The sequence below is a fragment of the Tasmannia lanceolata genome, unplaced genomic scaffold (genome assembly GCF_043159265.1).
Source record: "Tasmannia lanceolata isolate RefF3 unplaced genomic scaffold, GAP_Taslan_0.1 ptg000007l, whole genome shotgun sequence".
In the NCBI taxonomy this organism is placed as follows: domain Eukaryota; kingdom Viridiplantae; phylum Streptophyta; class Magnoliopsida; order Canellales; family Winteraceae; genus Tasmannia; species Tasmannia lanceolata.
In genome coordinates, this window is record NW_027518684.1 from 25,575,601 (window position 1) to 25,599,220 (window position 23,620).

Genomic DNA, 23,620 nt, shown 5'->3' on the forward strand with positions numbered 1-23,620 from the left:
TGTCTTAGTTTTAGTTTTCTTTTGGAGTCTTGTTTAGCTGTGTTGGGATTGGCTTTGGTTTTTGGAAGTTTTTTAGAAGATAGTTTTGCTTTTAGAAAAATAGGTTAGTTTTGTTAGGACTTAGTTGGTTTATAAAATACTCATGTAAGAGGAATGAGTTCCACACCATTCAAAAAAAAGGGGGACGGGGGATCCTTTTTTTTCACTTTTATGAATGATTTTTTTTTTTTTTAATTTCTTTTTGAATGACAAGAAGTAAACTGTTTTTACTTGTGGATTCAAAGTTTTTTTAAGGGAAAAAATACACTTAGATCCCCTGTGGTTTCTGAAACATTAAGCGTAAATATCACTTCCCTTAAAAAAATTAATCAATGATTGTGGCAGAGTTTGAAGCATTTCAATGGGAGAAACAACGCACTATGCGGAAGATGCATGCTACTATTTTTCAATTGACTTAAGGGTTTAAACCACAGTCGAGTCTTAAACATTGAAAGTGGCACACCCTATGGTTACATTTTGTGTAGAGAAAAGATCAAAATTGTTGACAACCCAATAAGGGTGGGTCTAGTGATGAGGAGAGAGAAGAGAATTTTCATATGAAAGTGGATATCATTTCAATAACCAATTTCGTATATTGAAGACTTTTTTGAATGACTTTTTGGCGGGAGGAGCTTTCACTTTCACTAACCCATCAGATGAAAGAACGAATGCGGACTCGAGATGATGAAACAGTTGTTGTGACTTGTGACTTTGTGAGCACTGTTCATGTCGGCAGATTATGATTTGATGTTGTTTCAACAATGCCAACATATCTCCAAGGAAATTGTACAATGTGAGATCATGTGAAGAGTTTTACCACGTATCTGCATTAAATGACTTGGGCACTTTTCGTTTGAGATTATGACAACTGATTGTGAGTCGAGAGCCGGTTATTAGACTCAAAATTAGAGTTAATTTTCAGTCTTGTAACCCGTGAATCATCTGCTAGGATGATCTGAATCCTCCCATCTATACTATAATGTGCAGTCCCTCTACAGATAGGAGGGTTAGATCATCTTATGTAGAAGATTTACTGGGCATAGCCTGTTTATATTGTGGCCAAGCAAATGAACGGTGTGGATCATTCTATGAATTGGGCCCCACAGTACTTTTTAAAAAAATACTGGACTTCACACGGGCACACCTTATAGTCTTAAACAATCTCTGGTGTCACATACCTGTTTACACAAAATGGATTTCCAAAAACCTTTAAAGAATGACGCAAGATCGTACCTTCGAATGGATTCTGAAGGTAAATCATGAAAAAAAAATGAAGATCAGGCTTGGTAGTGCGAGCCTGTTGCAATGATCTGTTTGGTTCCACAATACTTCTGCTTTCATAGGGATTTTCTGTGATTTTTGGCTGCCACGTCAGCAAAATACTCCATTTGGTTGCATGAAGAATTTGAAAATCATGTGACTTATTTGGACTGTCTCCTCCTTGTCTGTCCACATGGCATACCAGCAAACGACTAGCAAAATTCAAGCAAAAAACTAACAAGAAATCTTGGGATTTATACATTTAATGATGTCTCTCTCTCTCTTCTCTCTATATTGGGAATGACACCCCCTACCACTACCCTACGAGGTTGACTATCAAATATGACTTAGCACTACTCCACGGGGTCTCTACAAGGAGACTACTTGGCTTGTCTCCCCCTGTTGACTACTTAAGCTTTAACTCACCACTGCTCTACGAGGTAACTATGTGCAATCATCCAACACCAGGGCAGCCATGGTCGCGAAGAAAAACAACATCGAAAGAATCTGAGTGCAAACTATGCAATAGAAGATACAAAAGAAAAACAAACATGCAGATTTTGTAGGCAACAGATAACTGCAATCCAGAAATCCAAATCTCCGTACAAAGAGGTCCTATATATCGACATGTATGTAGACTCAAACCAAGAATTTTATACAGGGCGGACTAGTATGATAAGGATCTTAGTGGCGAGAAGAAGAAAACAAGTCTTTTGCACCTTGTGAACCCCAACATCTGCATTTGAGTAAATGTCTATGATTTCTACTTGGTCAAGTAATATATGAGAAGGAAGAGGACTACAAAGGATGCCACCAGGGTAGCCATTCTCCGACTTGATTTGGTCTCAAACACCTGCAATAGAGAGATTGTCATAACTAGAAACAAATTAAAGAAAGGAAACTAGATACAACAAAAGATTTGAAATTCTCACTCATTTACCATTTTGAATCGATCCATAGTTCCAGAAAGGACTCCTCTTGATGCATCCATATCATTGCCCTGAATTCAAACCCAGTGAAAGAAGGCTAAGCAACTGTTCTCAATGAATAGAAAAGTGGGTATTGACAGAAATTTAACAGCTATCATCACAAAGTACACACCATTCGATCTAATACACTGTTATGACTCTCCACCTCTTCATGTATGTCGCCAGTCAACTGTTAAAAGACAAGAATCCCATTAAGATACATCATTCAAAACTAAACACCAACAGAAGTGCCCATTGGATGCAAGAAGCTGAAAAGGTGCTCTAATTGAAGAGAGGTTAGGCAATAAGAGAGAGGAAATGAAAGCTAAATCTCTATAAATGTATTAATCGATAAGAAATAATTAAAATTGAACCAACATCAACCAATGTCTAACACTCAACTTTGTTTTTAAATGTCAGCATGTACAAAAAAAATCGGTGTGTTTTCCAACAAATGAAGCAAGAAAAAAGTGGGGTGGCAATCAAACCTGTTCAATCCTTCTAACCCGATTTTGGATATCGATCTTTTTAGCTAAACTGCTGAGAGAGAAAAAAAAAAGGGTGATTTCTTCTCCGCCCCTCCCTAGGTCGATGGAAACCCTAGGGAGGGAGGCAATCTCTCTCTCTCTCTCTCTCTCTCTCTCTCTCTCTCTCTCTCCTGATCTCTCTCTTTCTCTCCCTATCTCCTTTTCTTTCATTTTTCTAATCTCTCCCTTATCTCTCTCTTTCTACTTTTTATATTCCCCCCTCTTTCTATCTCTTTGGTCTCTCTTTCTCCTAGATCTATCTCTTCTACTTTCTAATATCTCCCTTTCTCTCCCTTGACGGGCAAGGGAGGTGTTGGTGGCCGGATGATGCCCGAAGTTGGGCAAATCTCACAGGGGATGCGGCAATGGTGGCTAGAGGTGCAGAATGGCTAGATCTGGGCCCGAGTGGGCCGGATTTAATGGGGAAAGGATCGGAACTGGGGTGGATGGAGAAAGTGGGCTGGTGAGTCGAAAGTGGTGGACGTGGCAAGAGTACGAAAAAGGGTGTCCGGATTCAGAGGAAAAAAGAAAAAGGTTGGATGTGGAGGTGATGGTGGTGGTGGTGGTGGTGGAGAAAAAGTATGATGGAGGATGCGGACAACGGTACTAAGACGGCCGGTTATTCCAAACCCTCATCTCTGTGGGATTTCGGAAATGGTACGGCGGATGACCGGCAAAGGGCTTTGGAAAGCCGTGGGTCGCCGTATCTGGGGGCCGTGTTGAGTGGCGGAGGCGATGGATAGCCGGAGATAGCGTTGGGGTTGTCGTCTGGAGTTTGCGATGTAAAAGACGGGTTTAATCGAGGTGCAAGGTTGGGGCTAGAAGGGCAGGGGTGTTAGGTTAGGATAGTTGTTTTGGGTTGCAGGTAGTTAGCTGGAGTGGTGACAGGCAGTGGCTGGAGAGGTAGTGGTTCAGGAAGGAGGTAAGAATAGGGTTAGGTGGAAAGTAGGGTAGGGTTAGGGATTTAGGATTTGGTGGACGTGAAGAGGAAGAATGTTAGGATGAACAATGGTGATCTCTAGAATTCAGTGGAAGGAAGGGTAGGGTTAGGGTTTTAAGTTCTGGTGAAGGTGAAGAGGGAGAGGAAGAAGTTAGGGTGAACAATGGTGGTCTCTAGGGGCCTAGGGTTTTTAGCTTGGTGGTTTAAAGGGGATTCCCCGGGGCAGGCGGTGGCGCAAGGTGGAGGCCACCGAAGATCGAATTTGATTGGTTGGCTATTGTGCACGGGGCGCACAATAGCTTCAGGCCTTTGAGCGGGATTTTTAAAAATCGAATTCGCCAGTTAGAAAGTGGTGGAGAAGTCTGTGTGACGTGGAAAGTCACACATATGACCTGATGGGGCCCACAAATATGGCACTTTTTGTTGGATTCGATTCAACTGAGAACATTGCGCAGTGTAAAGGAAAGGAAGGGGGAATGGTGAAGGCACTCTAGGCTGCGGTAGTAGATGAAGAATTAGAAAGGAAAGTGAAATAGTTATTTGGCATGGTGGCAGCGCATGGAAGTGTGGACCTCACTGTAGCGCTTGACCCAGAAGATCACTTATTTGATTTTTACTGGCCTAAGAGCATGCTCCTGGCCGCCCTTAATTGATTCTATGTAATGCAAGTAGGGACCAGGATCGTGGCAGCACATGGAAGTGTGGACCTCACAGTAGCGGTTGACCCAGAAGATCACTTATTTGATTTTTACTGGCCTAGGAGTCTGCTCCTGGCCTCCCTTAATTGATTCTATGTAATGCAAGTAGGGACTCCTGGTCCCCAATGTAATCTTCATAGTATCAATGAAATTGTCAATTTTCAAAACAAAAAAAAAGCAAGAAAAAAGTGAGGGAATTTAATTTGAGAATTAAGTTTACAATCGGGGAGGAGAAGGGCCTTAGGTTTTGGGGAGATTTTTGATTAGGCATCACTTTCTTCCATACATATCAGCGACTCTTAGGAGAAATTTAAGGATGAGGAATTTGAATGTCTAATATCTTCTATTGCTTCTTAGAATGCTAGAAACTGCATGTCTTTCTTGGAAAGGGTGCGGGAATGGACCAGCAATGGATCTCTCTTGAGTGAAGTCATTTTCTCAATATCTTGAGAAAGAAGAGGATTCTTAGACCAGCAAATATGAGTGTTTCATTTTTTTTTCAATGATTGTAAAGTGGCTGCTACGGTTTGGTCTCGTCTCCTTAGTTGCTTTGAGATCTCTTGGGAATTCCTGGCATTCATGTTTGGAAATTCCACCGAGGGGAAAAGGTCATTTTTTTAGTCTGTTCTACTGGGGTAAATACTAGGGGGTAAACCATTTTCGGAGTAATTTGTTCACCCTGCACTGGTTTACCGTTTACCCTTGAATTAATTTTTGTTGTCCCAACGTGCAGGCTAGACGGGATGGGAGGTGGAGGAGTTATTTGATTTCCATTGTTCCAGCGACAACATGCCATAGGGGGTAACTGTATAACTTTTCTGAACCATTTATGTTACACCAAGCAGAACAGAGTTCTAGGATGATCTTCTTGAGAAGATTTTTGTGCCACGGACTATTTAAGGCAGGACCACTAAATGAATGGTTTGGATCATCGGAGTAAGTAGGACCTCTTGCATGATCCATTTCACAGTAATATTTAGGATAATTTGGGTTATTAAATTATTTTTGAACTTCCTTGGGATGTATGTTAGCAACAAATAGGTAACAGGGCTGTTTTCTCGATAAGATGACCAAATAACCCTGTATCAGAGGGAATAACCAAAATACCCAATCATTCAAAAAAATACCGTATAAATACCCATATAAACACCCATATCTCATTGAAAATGACCAAAGTGCCTTTCTCATATAAAATCATCAAAATAACTCTATCTCATGGAAAGTCGAATAGGTGTACTTCGGTAATTTCCCATGAGATATTGGTATTTTTTTCATTTTCCATTAGATAGGCACATGTTTTTCACTGCATATTCCTACTTAATTTTTATTTCAATCTTTTTTCAATATGTTGTTCACTTAAGCAAATATTAATATTTCTATTATTTTAATGTAATTTATAATGTATCTAGTATGTTGGCGAGTCTGTCGCGCATGTATTGTCTAACGCTGCCAATTTTTATATCTGCAACTAGAACTAGAATTCTAGAAGCAACTGAACAGCTAATGGCATTAACATTATAGACAAGGATGGCGTACATTTGTTATTAAGAAAAAAAATACATGTAAACAGGTGAGTAAAAATAAAAATAGAAACAAAAAATGATTAATGAAAAGGAAAAGGAAAAAATGCCCAGTTCCTTGTATATGCACATTATATCATGCTTCAACATGATACAATATATTTAGGGAAATGTTATCAGCACTACAGTATTTTGATGATCGCACTCCTCACTTTATTAAAAGTACGGTACGGCCTACACCATAGGATGATCCAAACAGTCCATTAGATGGGCCACAGCCTAAATAGGTTGTGCCCCAAAAATTATTTCGATAGGTTGATCCTAACCCTCCGATCTATAGAGAGTTAGAATCAACACTCTTAACCATAGTTGTCAACCCGTGACTCGACTCATGACTCGACTCGACTCGTGACTCGTAAGAGTTTTTGAAAAGAGTAGAAATGTAGTTGAAAAAAATATCATTATATCTCAAAAGTTGAAACATATAAAAAAAATATAACCCAATTGCACATAGATAAAGCATTAAGCCAAAAATATCCATCCATAATATATACTAGGCACATAACTTTCCAAATGTCATTCACCTTTTCCAGAAAAAGTTTTTTCTAGAAAGTATTTTCCCCTACATCATGTTTTGATCTTTTGATTGGGTGGGGTGGGGCCCATATTCTATACCCAAGAATAGCATGGGTAGGGTCCACTATTTTACCCTTGATCTGATGAGCCCACCAACTCTATCCAAACCCATGCATACATCGTGGGACCAACTTTTTTTTTGAATGGTTTGGACTAATTATTTTACACCTCGTGCTATGATGGGGTGGGGCCCAATATTTAATGACCATGCCTAAGATTGGTGGGGCCCACTGTCTCTACATAAACCAATGCAGAAAGTGAGGCCTACCATTTTACTCCTAATGTCATTGACAAGGTGGTGTCCACCGTCCCTACCCAAACCTATGCATTTGACTGGAGCCCGCCATTTTACATCTCATGTTTTGATGGCGTGGGGCCCACCATTTACTAGTAAATAACTACATGTAACTTGCATGAACAAAAATAATTAAGTTTTAAGTTCCTACTTCCAAGTTTTCAACCATCAAAGCAAGAAAGCCTAGGCCCAACGACTCGATTCGACTCGTAAGAGTCATGGTTTTTTTACTCGACTCGGAGCGACTCGTAAGAGTCACCAAATGACTCGTAAGAGTTTTCGACAAAGGCGACTCTCATGGGCAACTCGACTCGAAAGCCCAGCGACACGACTCGACTCGAGAGTTGACTTGTACGACTCGTAAGAGTTTGACAACTATGCTCTTAACATTCAGATCGGAGGGTTAGGATCAACCTATGAAAATGATTTTTTGGGCACAACCTATTTAGGCTGTGGCCGATCTAATTGACTGTTTGGATCATCCTATGGTGAGGGCCATACCGTACTTTTAATAAAGTGAGGAGTGTGATCATCAAAATACAGTAATGCTGATAACATTTTCCTATATTTAATTTTCAAAAAAAAAATGATACAATACACATATTCTTCTACATACTTCATGCATACTTTTTTGTCAGATTATCTGGCATGCATTAAATATGATGTTGCTGTCAAATTAGCCCCCAAGTTTCTTGTCCATTAATATTGTGTATTTGCTTTCAACATGATACAATACCTTATTCTTCCAAATACTTCATGGATACCTTTTTGTCAAATTATCTGGCATGCATTAAATATGACGACGTCAAATTAGACACCATGTTTATTGTTCATTAATATTGCATATTTGCAAATTAAATTTTGACTAACCGGTTAATATGGATGTTATAATCAATATATCATTAACTAGTTTTTCTATGTTAAATCTAAGAACAATTTCTAATTTTCTTCTACAGATATATCATGACATATCACATGCTATGTGATACTAGTATCCTACCCATATCCTAGATTTTGGAAGTCAAGTCATACATCTATCTACTCCCATATCTTCCTTTACCACTATCTACATTCTACCATCATATGTCCCCTATCCCCCCATCCCCAGTGGTTTGAAACCTAGCAACAAATTGACATGTTTTTTGCATATTTTAGACACGATAAATAATTAATGCACTGTGGAAACATCCTGGAGATTGACAAGTCCATATAACTGGCCTAGTTTCTCTTCAAATATATGCACGCAAGAAAATCTTTTCCAATGGGGACTGACTTCCTTTTTATATTGATTTGTTCAAATAGCTGAACTAGCATTCGGAAGTTAGAACAGATACAGTACGAGTGAATAAATATACTTGAAACTATTGTCACTGTGACCAATCAATCAGTGAATGGCTATTGTAAAGAACCTCCAGCTAAAGTTGCAGTATGGACAATGTTAATGCAGAAACTCTTTCATTAAATTAAATTTCAGTGCACCACCACTCTGGAATTCCTCTAATAGTGCACTTTATTTGCCAGTTTAAGGCAGTAGCATTTGTGTAGTGGCACTGTCATAACCAATCAAACAGCGAAAGCCAAAGCGGGAAGCAAATACGAGAAGCAAACCATGAAGCGGAAGCGGAAGCGGATTGAGGGTCTAAAAAGGAGAATGACAAGGAAGCAATGGATTTGATTAAAAAAAAAAACAAGGAAGCAATGGGAAAATTAAAGAGTAAACCTTCGGATCAAACAAATAATAAAGAGTAAACGTGTGGGAAGAATCTTGGGAAGTAAAAATTAAGCATGTAATAAACCTCATTGGAAGCGAATGAGAAGCGTATAGAAAGAGATAGGCTAATAGTAAGTCAGGAAGGAAGAGTTACTGTAAGTTAGGGTTACATGACATTAAAGAAGACTTCATGATTTATTAGAATCACAAGTCTTATGGATTAATAGATTTAGAGGCTTATAATTACAAGGGTTAAAGTAGGTTAGGGTTAGAAGTAGAATTACAAATCTTGGGGATTTGTAGTTTTACAAGATTGGTGTTTATTATTTAGATTTAATGTTAATTTTTTGAAGAAAAAAATGTCTATGTTTAATTTGAAACATTATTGAATAATCATTTCTAAGTACACTCATTTGGCATTACCAAAAGCGGAAAACCTCTTGTAGGTAAAAATGATCACCAAAACAGGAAGTGTACTCTTAATTAGGAAGACACATATTGGAAATGCACTTCTGCGCTAAATTTGGAAAAAAAAAATTCCGCTTCTGAAGCAGCCTTATGTGGAAGTAAGCTTTTGATCCAAATAGGGGATTGGTGGTAACTAGGGTCATAACTATAATTTTTTCACACATCTTCTACTTGCACAACTACAGAGTCTTCCCCGATGATTATTATCTCCATCCATGTAATGGTTCTCTCATTTCTCAACTATTGGAATTTATATATTGATCTATAAATTCAAATCCATGACATCATAATTCAGCGTTAATCCCACCAATCTTATGTGGTCGTAGTCTCGTAGAAGCATTAGAGAATTTACTGCAAATTCTTGCTATGTGACCGCTGAACATCTGCCACATCACTAACACATCATCGCCCAATGCAATAAACCACAAAACCAGTATGAAGCAGCCAAGCAACATCCAAACATGTCTGTTTCCATTTATTTGTTGTTAGTTGTTAAGTTTTTTTTTTTCGTTGTTAAGGTTATTATTGTGTTTCTAGTCCATGATGTACATACATCTCCCAAACGTGTTACATTTATTTCCTTAAAATTGAAAAGATCATTAACTCCATAGGAATTATGAACATCCATCTCTCAATCAATATATTATAGTAGCATCTGCACAGCAGATGTGATTTAGTCATCTTAGCATCCATTAGATTTATTTTTTTCCTCTTAGACTATTCGACATATATTATTCTTTTATTGGCATTTTATTTGGATTATTGGCATTTATTTAGCGTATATGTGGGGATGTCCACCTCATTTATGGTGCACCATACCTTTTTTCCCATGGCCCACCACCTTCTACATTTTTTTCCTAAGGCCTATCATTGCTTAAGTCTAAGCAAACATATCATCCATTAAAAATACCCCTCAACTTTGTGTAAAAGACCTAAAGGAGGAAGCCCTAGAAGTCTTGAAAATCGTGGAAAACTCCCCCCTCGGCCGCAAGGTATCTCCTCACCTCTCTTTCTTCTCCCTCCTTCCTTTGTCCCCTTCTCACCTCCCCACTTCTACTATCTCATAAGGAATTGCCAGAAACAGTGTCAGACCGGTTGCACATGTCGGAATTCACCCAAATGCTTGTGCTTATGCATCCTTGACTGTCTCGCAGATTCACATTTGGCTGCCCTCTCCTCCGTTTACATCCATTACAAGATGCAGATCCTATTTTGGTCCAGAATTCTGCAGCAAGGTAGATCCAAAAGAAGCCCGAATAAAAGAAGCCATGATATATTAACCCTAAAATTATTAGACTTGGGGATGTATTATACTCGGATTACATGTAGTGAAATGAAACATCAGGACCCAGATATCAGTTATTTCAAGCTAATTTATGGAACACTACTTTCGACCAGAACTAAAGAAAATAAACAGGATCCCAAACTTACTATTAGTTTCTCAAAGCTTATCCATGAAAAAAAAAAAAAAAACAGTTAAAGTGAAACAACTGGAAACAACTCAACTAAATGGGTTGTGCACCAAAGTGGAATTATCATAAAACCCAAGAGAGATTAGACTAAGACTTGGAGACATAAATCAGAAACATCAAGAATAAGAAATTAATAGTAAAAGAATAAGAATCTGGACCGAGCAAAAACACCTATTCTATGATGGAGGTGATGCAAGCAAATGACTACTCATAGTAAAACCCTTGTCGATTGATTCCGGCAAGAGTGCCGGAATCCGACCAACTCCATTAGATCCGGCCCCTTTCTCCATCACCTCTATTCTCGACACCCCCCCCCCCCCCCCCCCCCCCATCTTCTTTGTTACAGCCATTACCCCCATTTTCCCAAACCCCATTTCTAGCCTCTTCCTTCCATTAAAACCCTAGATCCGTCCACCTCCTCCACTTGCCTCCCTTGCAACCTCCACCTCCAAGATCAAACCCATTTCCCAACCTAGTCCATCTTCATTTGCAAGAGAAATCAGAGGAAGAAAATCAGAGATTGAGATTGCCTAAAGCTGAAGCTGCCTAGTTAAATATTGTCTAAAGCTCCACCTAACAGGGCTTTCAGGGGATGGGGTTAGACTAAGAAGCACGGGTACGGGTACGGGTACGGGTACGACACGACACGGGTACGTGATTTTCCAAAAAACCCGGGTGCGGGTACGTTCCTGAACGTTAAATATAATAATATTTTTTATTATTTTATTATATATTTATAAAAATTGAAAACAATTAAAGAACAATCAAATTACAATTAACATCACCAAAATAGCAAAATCTAATATTACTCCATATTTCATAAGTTCCAACTTTAAGTACAAGATGTTACGATCGAATCATTCATTAGATACAATGTCCGTCGCCTCATCTCCAATAACATCATCTACATCATCGGTAAAAACAACGGCTTCCAAATCCGGCTCATCGAGTGAAAGGCTAGCAACTTCAAGCACCCCAACATCCTCAAAAGAGTCAAATGAATCTCCACCTATGTCCCACATTCTCGTCTCTCCCTGTGCATACTGTGGAGATCGTCTTGATAGAAGACGAAGATTACTATGAACAAAAACCAAGTCCTGAGCCCGTTGTGGAGTTATCTTGTTCCTTCTCAAAGAATGCACAAAGGAGTAAGTGCTCCAATTCCTCTCGGCACAAGATGAAGACGAAGGCTGCATAAGAAGCCTCAAAGCTAAGCTTTGAAGCATAGGAGCACACGTACCGTGGACAGCCCACCAATCATGAGGCTCTAAAGTAGCTCAGTCATTGATGGAATCAACGTCATTGAATAATCCAGACTTCATAAAGAAGTGGGCAAACTCCACATTAGCCTTCGTGCGATCTGCTGAATTGGGAAAGTAGCTTTTGAGGCACTTTACCCTCTCTGCATAAATCTCTGTATCCTTATGTGGAGGAACACGATTTGAACCGGCACTAAGCCATTCTTCGCTGTAATACCTTCAAGAATAGAAAAAATAATTTAGTTTCATGTTAAAAGTAAGAAATAAAGTTCACAATGAACATAACTATTAATCTAAATAAAATTTGAAGTCACTTAACCTTGGATTCAATGAATTAGCCAAGCAATGAAGCGAAGTGTTGCTCTTGTTCCAACGATCAAAAAGAATTTCTTGCACCACTTCATAAAAGCTAGACTCTTCTTCTTTTCTCTTTGCTTCCTTCCTATAGATTGCCGTCTTCACTTTCTCAATCATCGTGTCCCACATATCATAAACCAAATGAAGACAAGGCTTATCCGTGTCACACTCTCTTAGCATGTCATACATAAGAGATGTAAAAGAGAGTATGTAATCGATAGAATCCCACCAAATGTCATCCAACACCTTCTCTTTCACAAACTTTGCTTTTCCTACATCATCATCTCGATAGCAATTCCATTTGTCACTAATCACCATCGATTGTAAACCTTGCTTTAAGAGTTTAAATCTCTTAAGCATCACAATAACACTCGCAAAGCGAGTCTCGGCAACGGAAAGCAACTTCAAACTATTGAAGTCGTTGAATATGGCCAATCTCATCGAATGATTCATGATGAAATTCTTCACTAGCATGACATCTCCCGCAATATCCGAGATCCAACTACATTCTCCATAGGCAATTTGATTTACTTCCACATTCTTTGCCGCACAAATGTTCTTCAAAGCAAGATTGAGTGTGTGCACCACACATGGGGTCCAAAATATGGAAGGAAATTGAGCTTCAATAAGTTGTCCGGCCGCCTTGCAATTTGGAGCATTATCGGTAACTACCTGGACAACCTTATCATGTCCAACCTCATTAATGACTTCCTTCAATAAGTTAGCAATGAAATGTTTGTCTTTTGTCTCCCCCGAACAATCTATCGCCTTTAAGAAACATAGCTCTACCTTCCGATATCGCCATGAAGTTAATGAGAGGTCTCCTCTGTGAGTCGCTCCATCCATCACTAACAATGCTCACGCCTTTCTCCCTCCACGTGTCTCTAATAGGTTGCAACAACCTATCAATATTAGCGCCCTCTCTCTTTGAAGTAGAGTTGTCCTAAGCAAGTTGTACCCCGGAGGCAAATACCCCGAAAGTGCATTGTTGGCGGCAAAAGTGTAGGAACTAACATAGTATGGGTTTCTTGCTAGGTGAAAGGGCAAGCCACCGGAGTAAAACATCCTAGCAATCTCGGCATGTAGTTGATCACGGGCCGCCATGTTGAAAGCTTTTTCAAGTGCACTCACATTTCCACTTGTCTTTCTCTTCTTCAAATCATAACTTGGAGCCACAAACATACTTGTGCAACCCAATGATCCAGTACTCGACGATGGCGGCAATGGCACTTTTTTGGAAGCATTTTGCTTCATAATCTCTTTGCATTCTTCCTCAAACCTTTGCATTGCAAGTAGATCACTTGCTTTCACTTTAGGACATGGTCCGATTCCTTGTCCCGCTATCTTCAACAAGTGCGCCCTAACCCTTGTGTAGGAGCTACTGAAACTCTTACTGCAAAAATTGCATTGCCACCTCACATTCCCTCCACCCTTAGGATCTTTATCAAATCTAGAGACATGCTTCCATAAAGGCTTCGACAAATCTTCATCAGTAGAAGACGTATGTGCGGCTTGGGCGGCGCTACTAGCACCGGATGAAGACATTCTAAAATCTATTAAACAACAAAAACAATTTTAGTACGCAACGTTGCAACCCAAAAAAACAAGGGACTCTAATTCTCAATTACACAAATTGAAACAAACAAGGTTACAACTTACAAGGCAACACCAATTGTAAATTTGTATACACAACCAAACATACCCATGTAAATTAAACAATTGTATACACAACCAAACATACCCATATAAATTCAAAAGGCAAGTGGCAAATGGCAAATGGCAAATGGCAAATAGCAAATGGCAAATGGCAATCCAATGCAATGCAATTATAAATTTATAATGAAGCAATTTTAGACTCTCAAGTCTCAAGTCTCAACACTCAGGTATTGGCGTATTGCATCCAAAAATCAATTTTGGACTCTCAAGTCTCAACAGAGTAACAGACAACAGGTATTTGCACCCAAAAATAAGTTTTGAACTCTCAACAGCCAACAGGTATTGCACCCAAAACTCAGTTTAGGACTCTCAACAGCCAACATGTATTGCACCCAAAAATCAGATTTGGATTTTGAGAACAGATTGTGAGTCCGAAGCTGATTCTTGGACTCAAAATTAGATTCAACAGATTGTGAGTCCAAAAATCTGTCTTTGGATTCACAATCTGTTCTCAAAATCCAAAAGTCAAAACAAACAGGGCCCAATAATCATTAATCTGTTTTGGACTCAAAATCGATTGACAAAATCCAAAAAATGTTCTCAAAATCCAAAACAAACAGGGCCCAATAATCTGTTTTGGGCTCAAAATCGATTGACAAAATCCAAAAAATGTTCTCAAAATCCAAAACAGATTAATGATTATTGGGCCCTGTTTGTTTTGACTTTTGGATTTTGAGAACAGATTGTGAATCCAAAGCAGATTTTTGGACTCAATAATCTGTTTTGGACTCAAAATCGATTGACAAAATCCAAAAAAAAAAACAGAGAGAGAAAGAGATACAGAGGGAGAGAGAGAAACACAGAGAGGAGAGAGGCTGAGAGGCTGAGAGAGAGAGAGAGAGAGAGAGATAGAGGCACAGAGAGAGAGGGAAACAGAGAGAGAGAGTAACAGAGAGAGAGAGAGGAGAGAGAGAGAGCACGGGGAGAGAGAGAGAGAGAATCACAGAGAGAGAGAGGAGAGAGAGAGAGAGCACGGGGAGAGAGAGAGAGAATCACAGAGAGAGAGAGAGTAACAGAGAGAGAGAGAGATAGAGGCTGAGAGAGAGAGGAGAGAGAGAGCACGGGGAGAGAGAGAGAGAGAATCACACAGAGAGAGAGAGAGAATCAGAGAGAGAGAGGGTTACCTTTAATGGCCGTCGGAGGGGAGGGATTCGCCGGAGTGGAGAGACCTCGTCGGATCACCGGAGAAGATGGGTTAGGTAGGGTTTTGAGAGAGGAAGAGAGGATTTGGGTATTTCAGAAAATCGATCGTTTTTTTTCCTTTTATTTGTTTTCAAAACAACCCCCCCCCCCCAATATGTTATAAAGCCAGCCCCCCTGTTTAATTCAAAACCCGCCTTTTTAATTCAAACACCCCCCTTTTTATTTTAAAACTCACCCAAACGTGTCGGGCACGCGTGGGTGCGCACCCACGACGCACCCGACACGCACCCACAACAGAAAATTTTGGTTTTTTTTTTTTTAAAAAGAGGGGTGCGCACCCGGGGCGTACCCGCACCCCATACGTGTGGCGTACCCGCACCCCATACGTGTGGGGTACGGGTACGGACCCCCGGGAGAGTACCCGTGCTTCGGAGACCTTCAAGGATATTGCCAGGGGATTGGATTTGTGATAAATGTGGTTACCATAATTTTAGATGGCGAAAATATTGCAGGTGGTGTCCGGCAGTAGCACCAACGCCCTCTTCGTCATCACTCCTGCAGACCCCGAAGAAACCATCCATGGATGAGATTGGGGCTGGTCTGATTCAGGGGAGACCGCAACCAGCTTTGAGGAAGGATTTCCGGTCATTTCTGTATATATGGAAAGGAAGTGGACGAGCGTACACAAATTCTAAATGCTTGTTTAATTGGAAGGATAAAAATGCAAGATTGGAACCTAGATGATCTGTGGAAATGGGCAAGATGGTTCTGGGACATTCCTACCCTTGCCATGCCCAACATTCTTGCAAAGAATGAGGTGCTTTTCATGTTTGAAAATGTGGAGTCGGCTTCGAGAATTCTGAAGATGGGGGGGAAGGCCTATGGCAATTACCTCCTCTCTCTATCCGCGTGGAATCTAGAATACCAACAAGGGGCAAAGGCATTTTAGGTTAAATTTTTTGGGATTCCTCTTCACGCGTGGGCAACGTCGACCGTGGAAGCTTTGGGGAGAATTTTTGGACCTATTCTGGAAGTAAAGATGGAAGGAGATCATGGTGAATGTATGAGCTATGTATCAGCAAAAATATACACAACAGAATGGCAGCTATCCAAGCCCTTTGTCCTCTTCAGGTACAAAATAGTAGATTCAAAATAGGCATTGAAATTCATGATCCTTCGGCATTGGAGAGTATGACGTCTCCGATTTCTGCAAAAAATATTAGGGAAGCATCCCTTAGAGCGGCAAGGCTCCCGGCGCCACGGGCGTCGATTTCGGGGTTGTCATTGGCCAGCTCTAACATAAGTCGGCCCAATTCTCTGCAGAGGCGCGCGACGGATCCTGGCCGTTCCTTTGTCATCCATGATGACAGGGTGGATGACGGTGGGAAATCCGTTGATCATTTTGACAATTGGCCCCCTACACTTCATCGATCAGTCCATTCGGATCCTGGTAATCCTTGGGGGTCCCACAGGACGAGTTTAAATCCCAAACCCTAAACTTTGGGCGGAACTCCCAAGACATGGCTGGCAGGTGCAGAAAAAGTATTTGTTGCTGGTAAAACTCAAAGGGAGGATATGGATAGCTTTTTACCTAACCAGTCGGTTCCACCCCTTAGAGGATCATCCAACGGACAAGTGGAACAATCTTGGAAAAACAAATCGAGACGCCGCAAACCGAAATTATTGACCCATGCTACATCGACACTAGAGGATAAAGTGAAACGAGCTCTGGGTATCCTGAAAAAACACACAAAAGGGTCTTCCCCTAATGGAATGATCATCAAAGCCCCATCCTCAAATCGAAATGCTACGAGGAAACGGAAGTTTCTTCGTCGGATAATTGGGACCAGTTTCGGGAGAGGGCCCTAGGAAAGTTTAGTCTCGGGAATGAAGGAGCAAGTCGAACTAAAAGACATCGCCCGTCTGATCGGCCCAAGAAAAGAGTGGTTGAGTCGGAACCTGGAAGGATTTCCCCTCCTCTCAACCCCCCCCCCAAAAAAACTGTGTTGGGGTTTCTTGAGGTTGTTTGAGAAGGACGATAGATGTAGGTTGGAATGATCGTAGCGCAGGGCAGATGGTTGGGCATGGTCGGGGAAAGCTTATTTTTGGATTGATTGTAGAGTAAGAGCCGCACATGGCATGGTGCAGGAAGAAAGGACCCAGATTTTCGTTGTTTTTGTTCCGTCCTTATGGTTCAGGGTATGCCCTGGCCAGCTTTACTTGAATACCATGTAATGCCAGTAGGGACTCCTAGTCCCTAACGTACCCTTTCATAGTATCAATGAAAATACGTCATCTTTCAAAAAAAAGAAATTAATAATATGGAAATGAACAGACAACTAATAGAAGCAAATGTGGGCTGGGCGCTGGCTGTAAAAGTATCAAGACTGCAATGATGCCTAAGAGTTTGGCTTTCTGAGATACAAACCAAACCCACCAAGAAACTTGATATATAAATAGAGTATTTAGAAAGATAAGGAGACTGGGTCTTCAAAGAGACGTTTGGTATAATGAGGAGCATCGAGTGTCTATTCTCTTGTATTCACACGAAAGGAAACACTTCCGCATGTTGGCTAATTTTGGCTCAGAATTGATGTTGTGATTACTTTTGTTTTCCATTTTCTTCCCATGCCTCTGCCAGCTTCAGCTAGATTGGTTTTTTCTTGACTAATAAAGTTCACCTGTTCAGGAAAATAAAAAGGAAACCCCACTGGATCCAGCAAAGGGGTTTTCAATACAACATCGGAAGCAGAAGCCCCAAGAACACCAAAAGAAACCACCCCCAAATCAAAAGAAGCCCCGGGGAATAGAACCCGAATCCCCAACCAAAGGTTTAGAACTTCACACCTATAAATGATATAAAAGGGGGAAGGAAAGGGAAAGGAAATCGGCAAGATCTATAAGGAAGATAAGAGAAAGGTAGAGGTTTGTGAGCTTGCAAGGGTCAAAATAGATGATTTGCAATGGTTTAAAGCTGAGGAGGACACAATTTTTTGCCACGGTGACTCGCAATGTCTTGTTGTATGCATGTGATGACTTGTGCAGTAATAGTGTATATAGCCAACCCCATTACCAGGGGCTCGACTACTGTGCCGAATCATATAAACACAGAAATCATGTATATGGGTTCTGTTTAAGATCAGTTACGAATACAGGGTAGCACTAATGCATATGCTTCCAAAAATTTGAGTGAGGTGGCAACGTTCAAGCTAGGCACGAATGCATGCATATTGATAGGAAATTTCCCACATTTTCTTGGAGAGGCATTCATTAATGTATTATTGGATGGATCTCTTCCCTGGAAAACTTAAGATCACAGTTGTCTTTTCTTGATGACTGCAGATTGTAGTTTGAATGCCGGAGAACTCATCTTTCTTGTCTTTTCATTGAACATGGAGAGATTGAACGAACAGACTTATTTTTGGGTTTTTAAATAAGCGTATATAGGAAACTAAATTAAGGGTATTTTGTAATTAAAAATGGTTAGCTTCATAATGACACAAAAAACCAAACTAAAATTAATCATTTTTCCAACAAATGGGGAGTAATTCAAATCCATTATTTATTTATTTATTTTGAACTTCCTAACCTCATCTGCACAATCTGTGGGGTACTCCACCAAAGAATATATTTGAGACCAGAGGCGACCTATTATGACCTTGTAAACCTTGAAGGATAAAGATCCCGGCGGAAATCAATAGTACAATTTTCCTGATTCCTGGTTGTTTAAGACATCTAACGTTGGAACACCAAAATGAAATTTAGTGATATATCATCATAATGAAAAGTTATCATATAAAAGACCAAGTATTAAAACAATAAGTGTGCAAGTGAAAAATCTGTAACATTGACTTCTTTATTACCCTATTACTGCAAGGTGCGAGCCAGTTTGTAATGAATACCCCAAACACCCCCAACATCCAAAAACTAATAAAACAGATATTAAAAGTTCACGTGCAGTAAAAACCAGCATGCAGGGGGATGGGCCTGTAGCTCAATGGTTGAGAAGCGGTTTCAAACCTTGAGGTTGCGGGTTTGATCCTAGCTTACCTACCAACAAAAAAACCAGCAGGGGAAATTTATTTTATACAAATGTGTGTGTGTGTGTGTGTGTGTGTGTGTGTGAAATTTTACTAGCATGAACAGCACAGGGCCTACAGAGGTTGCAAATAGACAGTTAGTAGCAAAGAAAAAATTTACCCTCTTAAGTATATTGACTCTATCTTCCAATCCATCAAGAGCCCTGTCATTCTCATGTTCATCAATCTCATGGGAGGCGTAGGATGAAGAAGCTCTGATCCCACCCTCTTCAATGCCATCAAACAGAGCAGCTCTATTGCCACGGTAATCTCTGCACATAAAGAGATATCAACATAAGTGACCAAATTAGGAGGAGACTCCAATATGACAAGGAATGTTTGATTCTTTTAACAGTAAACACAAAATCTGATGAAATAAACAGGAACTTCTGGAACAGCACATAGTTGGATGAGAAAATAAATCAAGCCAAACAAAATAATTAACATGACAAGTGAGAAATTGGTATATCAAACACTCCTCATCCACAATGTATCAGATGTCATAATTAATTATCCTGAGTTTAGCGGATTCAAAAACAAAGATTAAATTCGTGTAAGCACAATAAAACAAATATAACTCATTAACAGATTGACAACCTTCAAAATGTCATTTGTCTGGCAGGAAAGAGAACTATACTAAAGGCTACCATGCAAGATTCTATTAGTCAGCACTTCCCTATTAGAAATGAAATTTTGGATAGCAATGCCAAACCATGCCATCATTGCTCTTTATGGGAGTCTAAAAGATTCAGTGTTAATTATTACACAGATTTATAAAAGCAAAGTGAAAAAAACATTTATATCAAGGATAATCAGAACTATCGATATGGTTCTGAAACGTAGCCTTGTCAAATCAGTTTAGAGAAAAGAAGACTCAGCGGGCATGATCAATAGAAGTTTAAGGCTACAGTTTCTCCAACACTTGACCTTGCGAGACTGTTGCTCAAAATCCAGAAAATGTCCAGCACTCAAATAACTCAGCCTTGACCAAGTCTGAGGAAAGCAACAGAATTACTTTGTAAAATGTGAGAAACATATGTTCCATGTTTAATTTGTCGCTCAAAAGTAGATAATTGTTGGTCATATGCATACTAGATGTACATACATACATATAATATGGGAAGTATTTGGTGCTAGCATTTTTTTTCCCATATTTGGTGCTGGTATTTTTCTTTTGGCATTAGTGAGTCTTAATAATAAAAAAATTTTTGGTGAGTCTTAATTTGGGGCTAGCGAATCTTAATCTGGCACACATAGCATATGTATGTGATCGCTGGAACATTTATTTGGAAAGGCCCATTGTTGATGGACCATATGCCAAAAACCACAGCAGTTGGATGGAGTAAACACATATACTGGATTAAAATCAGAAGCACCAAAAATAGAAAGTGTCTAGACCAGAAAATGTCTCATTAAATATTGCTGAAGTGTTCAATTGACCAATGTTAATATGTAGCATGATTACATATTATACTTGCGCAACTTGCGTTCAGAGCTAGAGAAATGAAGCAGAACTGGAGATGGAATTCCTGCCGGCCAAGGAAAAGAATGAATCTGAGGCATGAGAAATGGAGTTGAAGGGCACGCGCACAAATCTCATTTAAGATGTCACAAAACGCTAGTGATGAACACAGAAACCCTCTATGTCACCATTGCAGCCCTAGAAAAGGAGAAAATATATAAAAAGAAACAGACAGTTTTTTATGCTCTGCCCACTAAGCCGTAGTAAAATTCAGAACCCAGGAAAGCCTTCTAATGCATTGCTTAAAAACTCCCCGAGTCGAGTCCTTTTTTTGCTTGGTTGAGATTTAGTCCTAGTCCGAGTTTTGTGCTACCACGTCAACCAAAAACTGCTTTTACTCGCCCGATTTAAAGAAAAATTGATCATGTAAATCATTGGCTTGCTCGAGTCGACTCCTTTTTACTCTAGCAGAAATCTCATCCAGGTCCAAGTTTATTTAAACATTTGTCTAGTGATTTCTTGTTTCTTCTACATCTTGAATTTCCTATTCTCAGCCCATAGAGGAGATGAGAAGAAAACAAGAAAATTTAGGTTAGGCCTTTAAGCTTCACTATCTGTTTCATTTGAGGAGATTGAAAACCCACTTTTCGTTAAGTACTTGATCTAGGACGTTTCAAGGAAAGGGATGCACAAAGGGTTGAGACGGAAAGGAGATGGCCTTGGCATTCAATGGATTGGATCTACAAGTTGGTTGAATGGTTGAGAGAGAGATGGGGTGCACATCAATAGAAGGTATGCATAAAGAAATAAAAAAATGAAGTTGGAGGGGGAGAGGAGAAAAGGATAGAGGAGGAAGTAGATGGTAAATAATTACCTGGAATCACAGAAAGTTCTAAGCTTCGCACTTGGATTTCGAAGGCTTCACACCTAAAGAGAAGGTTTCACACCAACTCAAGAAAATAATATTAATTCCTGAATTGTCCATTTTTACTGCCAAAATAATGTACAAAGAACCCATTTTAAGAAAAGGGGGGAATTGGGTATAAACACCTGAGTGGCACATGGCAAGAGGGAGAGATGAGAATAACTACTTGGGTGATATATGACATGAGAGAAGGAGAGATGAGTATACCTACTTGGGTAACTCATGGCAAGAGAAAAGGAGAGATGGGTATAACTACTTGGGTGCTCTCTTTTAATTATAAGGTTAAGGAGAAACAATAAAATAAAAGTACACAAGATAAAATAAAAGTAAAAAAGGGCCACTTTGAATCTTGGATGCCTTCTTGTTGTGGATGGTCCCCCATTAGTATTATTTCTCCTGTGGATGCCTAAATGCCTTGAACTTGTGAAAATAAGAACTAATAATAACACTTTTCTCATTCCTCAGAATCTGTGTTTTCACAAAATAAGAAAGACATTGGATTTTAAGCAACCATCCTGGTTCTCACCCAAAACCAGTTTTAATAAAGAAAAGGGACTGAATGATGGAGACCGTCAAGCAAGAAAGATAAAATGCTAAAACAGAACCTGTGTTTTAGTCATTCTTTCTTGAAATCATATCGTACAACAGCAAGGCAACCACATACCTTACGCAAATTTACCTAAAACACTAAAGAAAATTAGGAACCGAAGTTTAACTTGAAAAAAAACAACCACAATATGTTTCTATAATAAAATAGAAAAAGTACCAAATAAATATTTATGACATCAAACCAAATTCTGCCAGCATTGAACAATCTATACAGAGCAAAAAAGTAAGCACCATATGGCAAAAGAAAAACAGTCGCACTGCCTTGAATGGAAGAATATCTACACCTAAAATTCAAACCTTTTATCTGCGACTAAGATAAAATTAACAATTATCAGATGTTATTAATCATGAACATGAGATCCGACAATGTCATCAAGATTTCAAGGGAATGAAAAAAAAAAAGAAGAAGAAGAAGAAGAGATTCCACTTAATCGTGGATGAAAATTAGGGTTTCTCGAGAGGAAAAAAGAGTTACTCTGCTAACTCTGCTAAATCCACAATAAATTACGAATTCGTGGATGAAAATTAGGGTTTCACGAGAGGAAAATAGAGGTACTCTGCTAAATCTGTTAAATCCACATTGAAATACGAATTCATGGATGAAATTAGGGTTTTCTAGAGAGGAAAAAAGAGGTACTCTGCTAAATCTGCTAAATCCATAATAAATTACGAATTTATAGATGAAATTAGTGATTCTCGAGAGGAAAAAAGAGGTACTCTGCTAAATCCACAATAAATTACGAATCCGTTGCTAAAAATTAGGGTTTCTAGAGAGGATAAAAGAGGTGATCTGCTAAATCTGCTAAATCCACAATAAATTACGAATCCGGCATCAAAACATAACCGAAATACATTTCAAATACCAGATCTTCGCAAAAAATCGCATCGATTTCAAAAGAAACAAGGGATTCAAACTATAAAAAAACGTAACCCTCGCACGGATCTTGAATTATCAGAAGATGAACACGAAATTCGAACAGTAAAATGCGAATCCAATAGAGTTTTTGGAATTAAAAAGAAGATATGGAGCGAGATGAGAGACGAACCTTCTGGAATTCATGGATGGCGAGAGGAAGAAAGGGTTTTGGGGGGTTTTTGCTTCGCTTGTAGGACAAGAAAATGCAGGCTTAGGTTTCATATAAAACCACTTGCGTAATGAAATGAGAGGAAAGGGGAGATGATTTCTTCGCCCCTACTGTAGGATTATTCGCCCCTCATGATCTGACATCAAAATGCGCTCAAGTCTGCCCACAAGTTACGTTACATAGGGGGGCGTATAATCCTACAGTGCGGGCGAAAACATTATTGCCCAAAATAAAAGAGGCTTCGCTAATTTGCGCCGGAAGCGTCTCGCGCTCAAAAAAATTTCGTTTTATCGAGTTAACCTCGATTCCTCGAAACGCTATTCAAAATTGTATGACCTGATTTTGAGTGGGACACACTCTGTATGATCTGAACCGTCCATTAGGTAGGACCCAATACAGTATTGAAACTGAATGGCCAATCCTATTTGATTTATTCAATTAGGCCTTGTTT

The 23,620-nt window shown here is 39.6% G+C and overlaps 1 protein-coding gene across 1 annotated transcript; it reads right to left on the reverse strand.

Annotated features, from left to right (window-relative positions):
* Positions 1-1,796: 1,796 nt before the first annotated feature.
* On the reverse strand, positions 1,797-23,287 carry LOC143882329 (bet1-like SNARE 1-1). The gene is made up of 5 exons (XM_077385868.1): positions 23,131-23,287; positions 19,210-19,360; positions 2,401-2,457; positions 2,240-2,299; positions 1,797-2,152 (listed from the first exon to the last, which is right to left on the reverse strand). Exons 1-5 carry the CDS (start codon positions 23,220-23,222, stop codon positions 2,063-2,065), a joined length of 450 nt encoding a protein of 149 aa, XP_077241983.1. The 5' UTR covers positions 23,223-23,287; the 3' UTR covers positions 1,797-2,062.
* Positions 23,288-23,620: the final 333 nt, after the last annotated feature.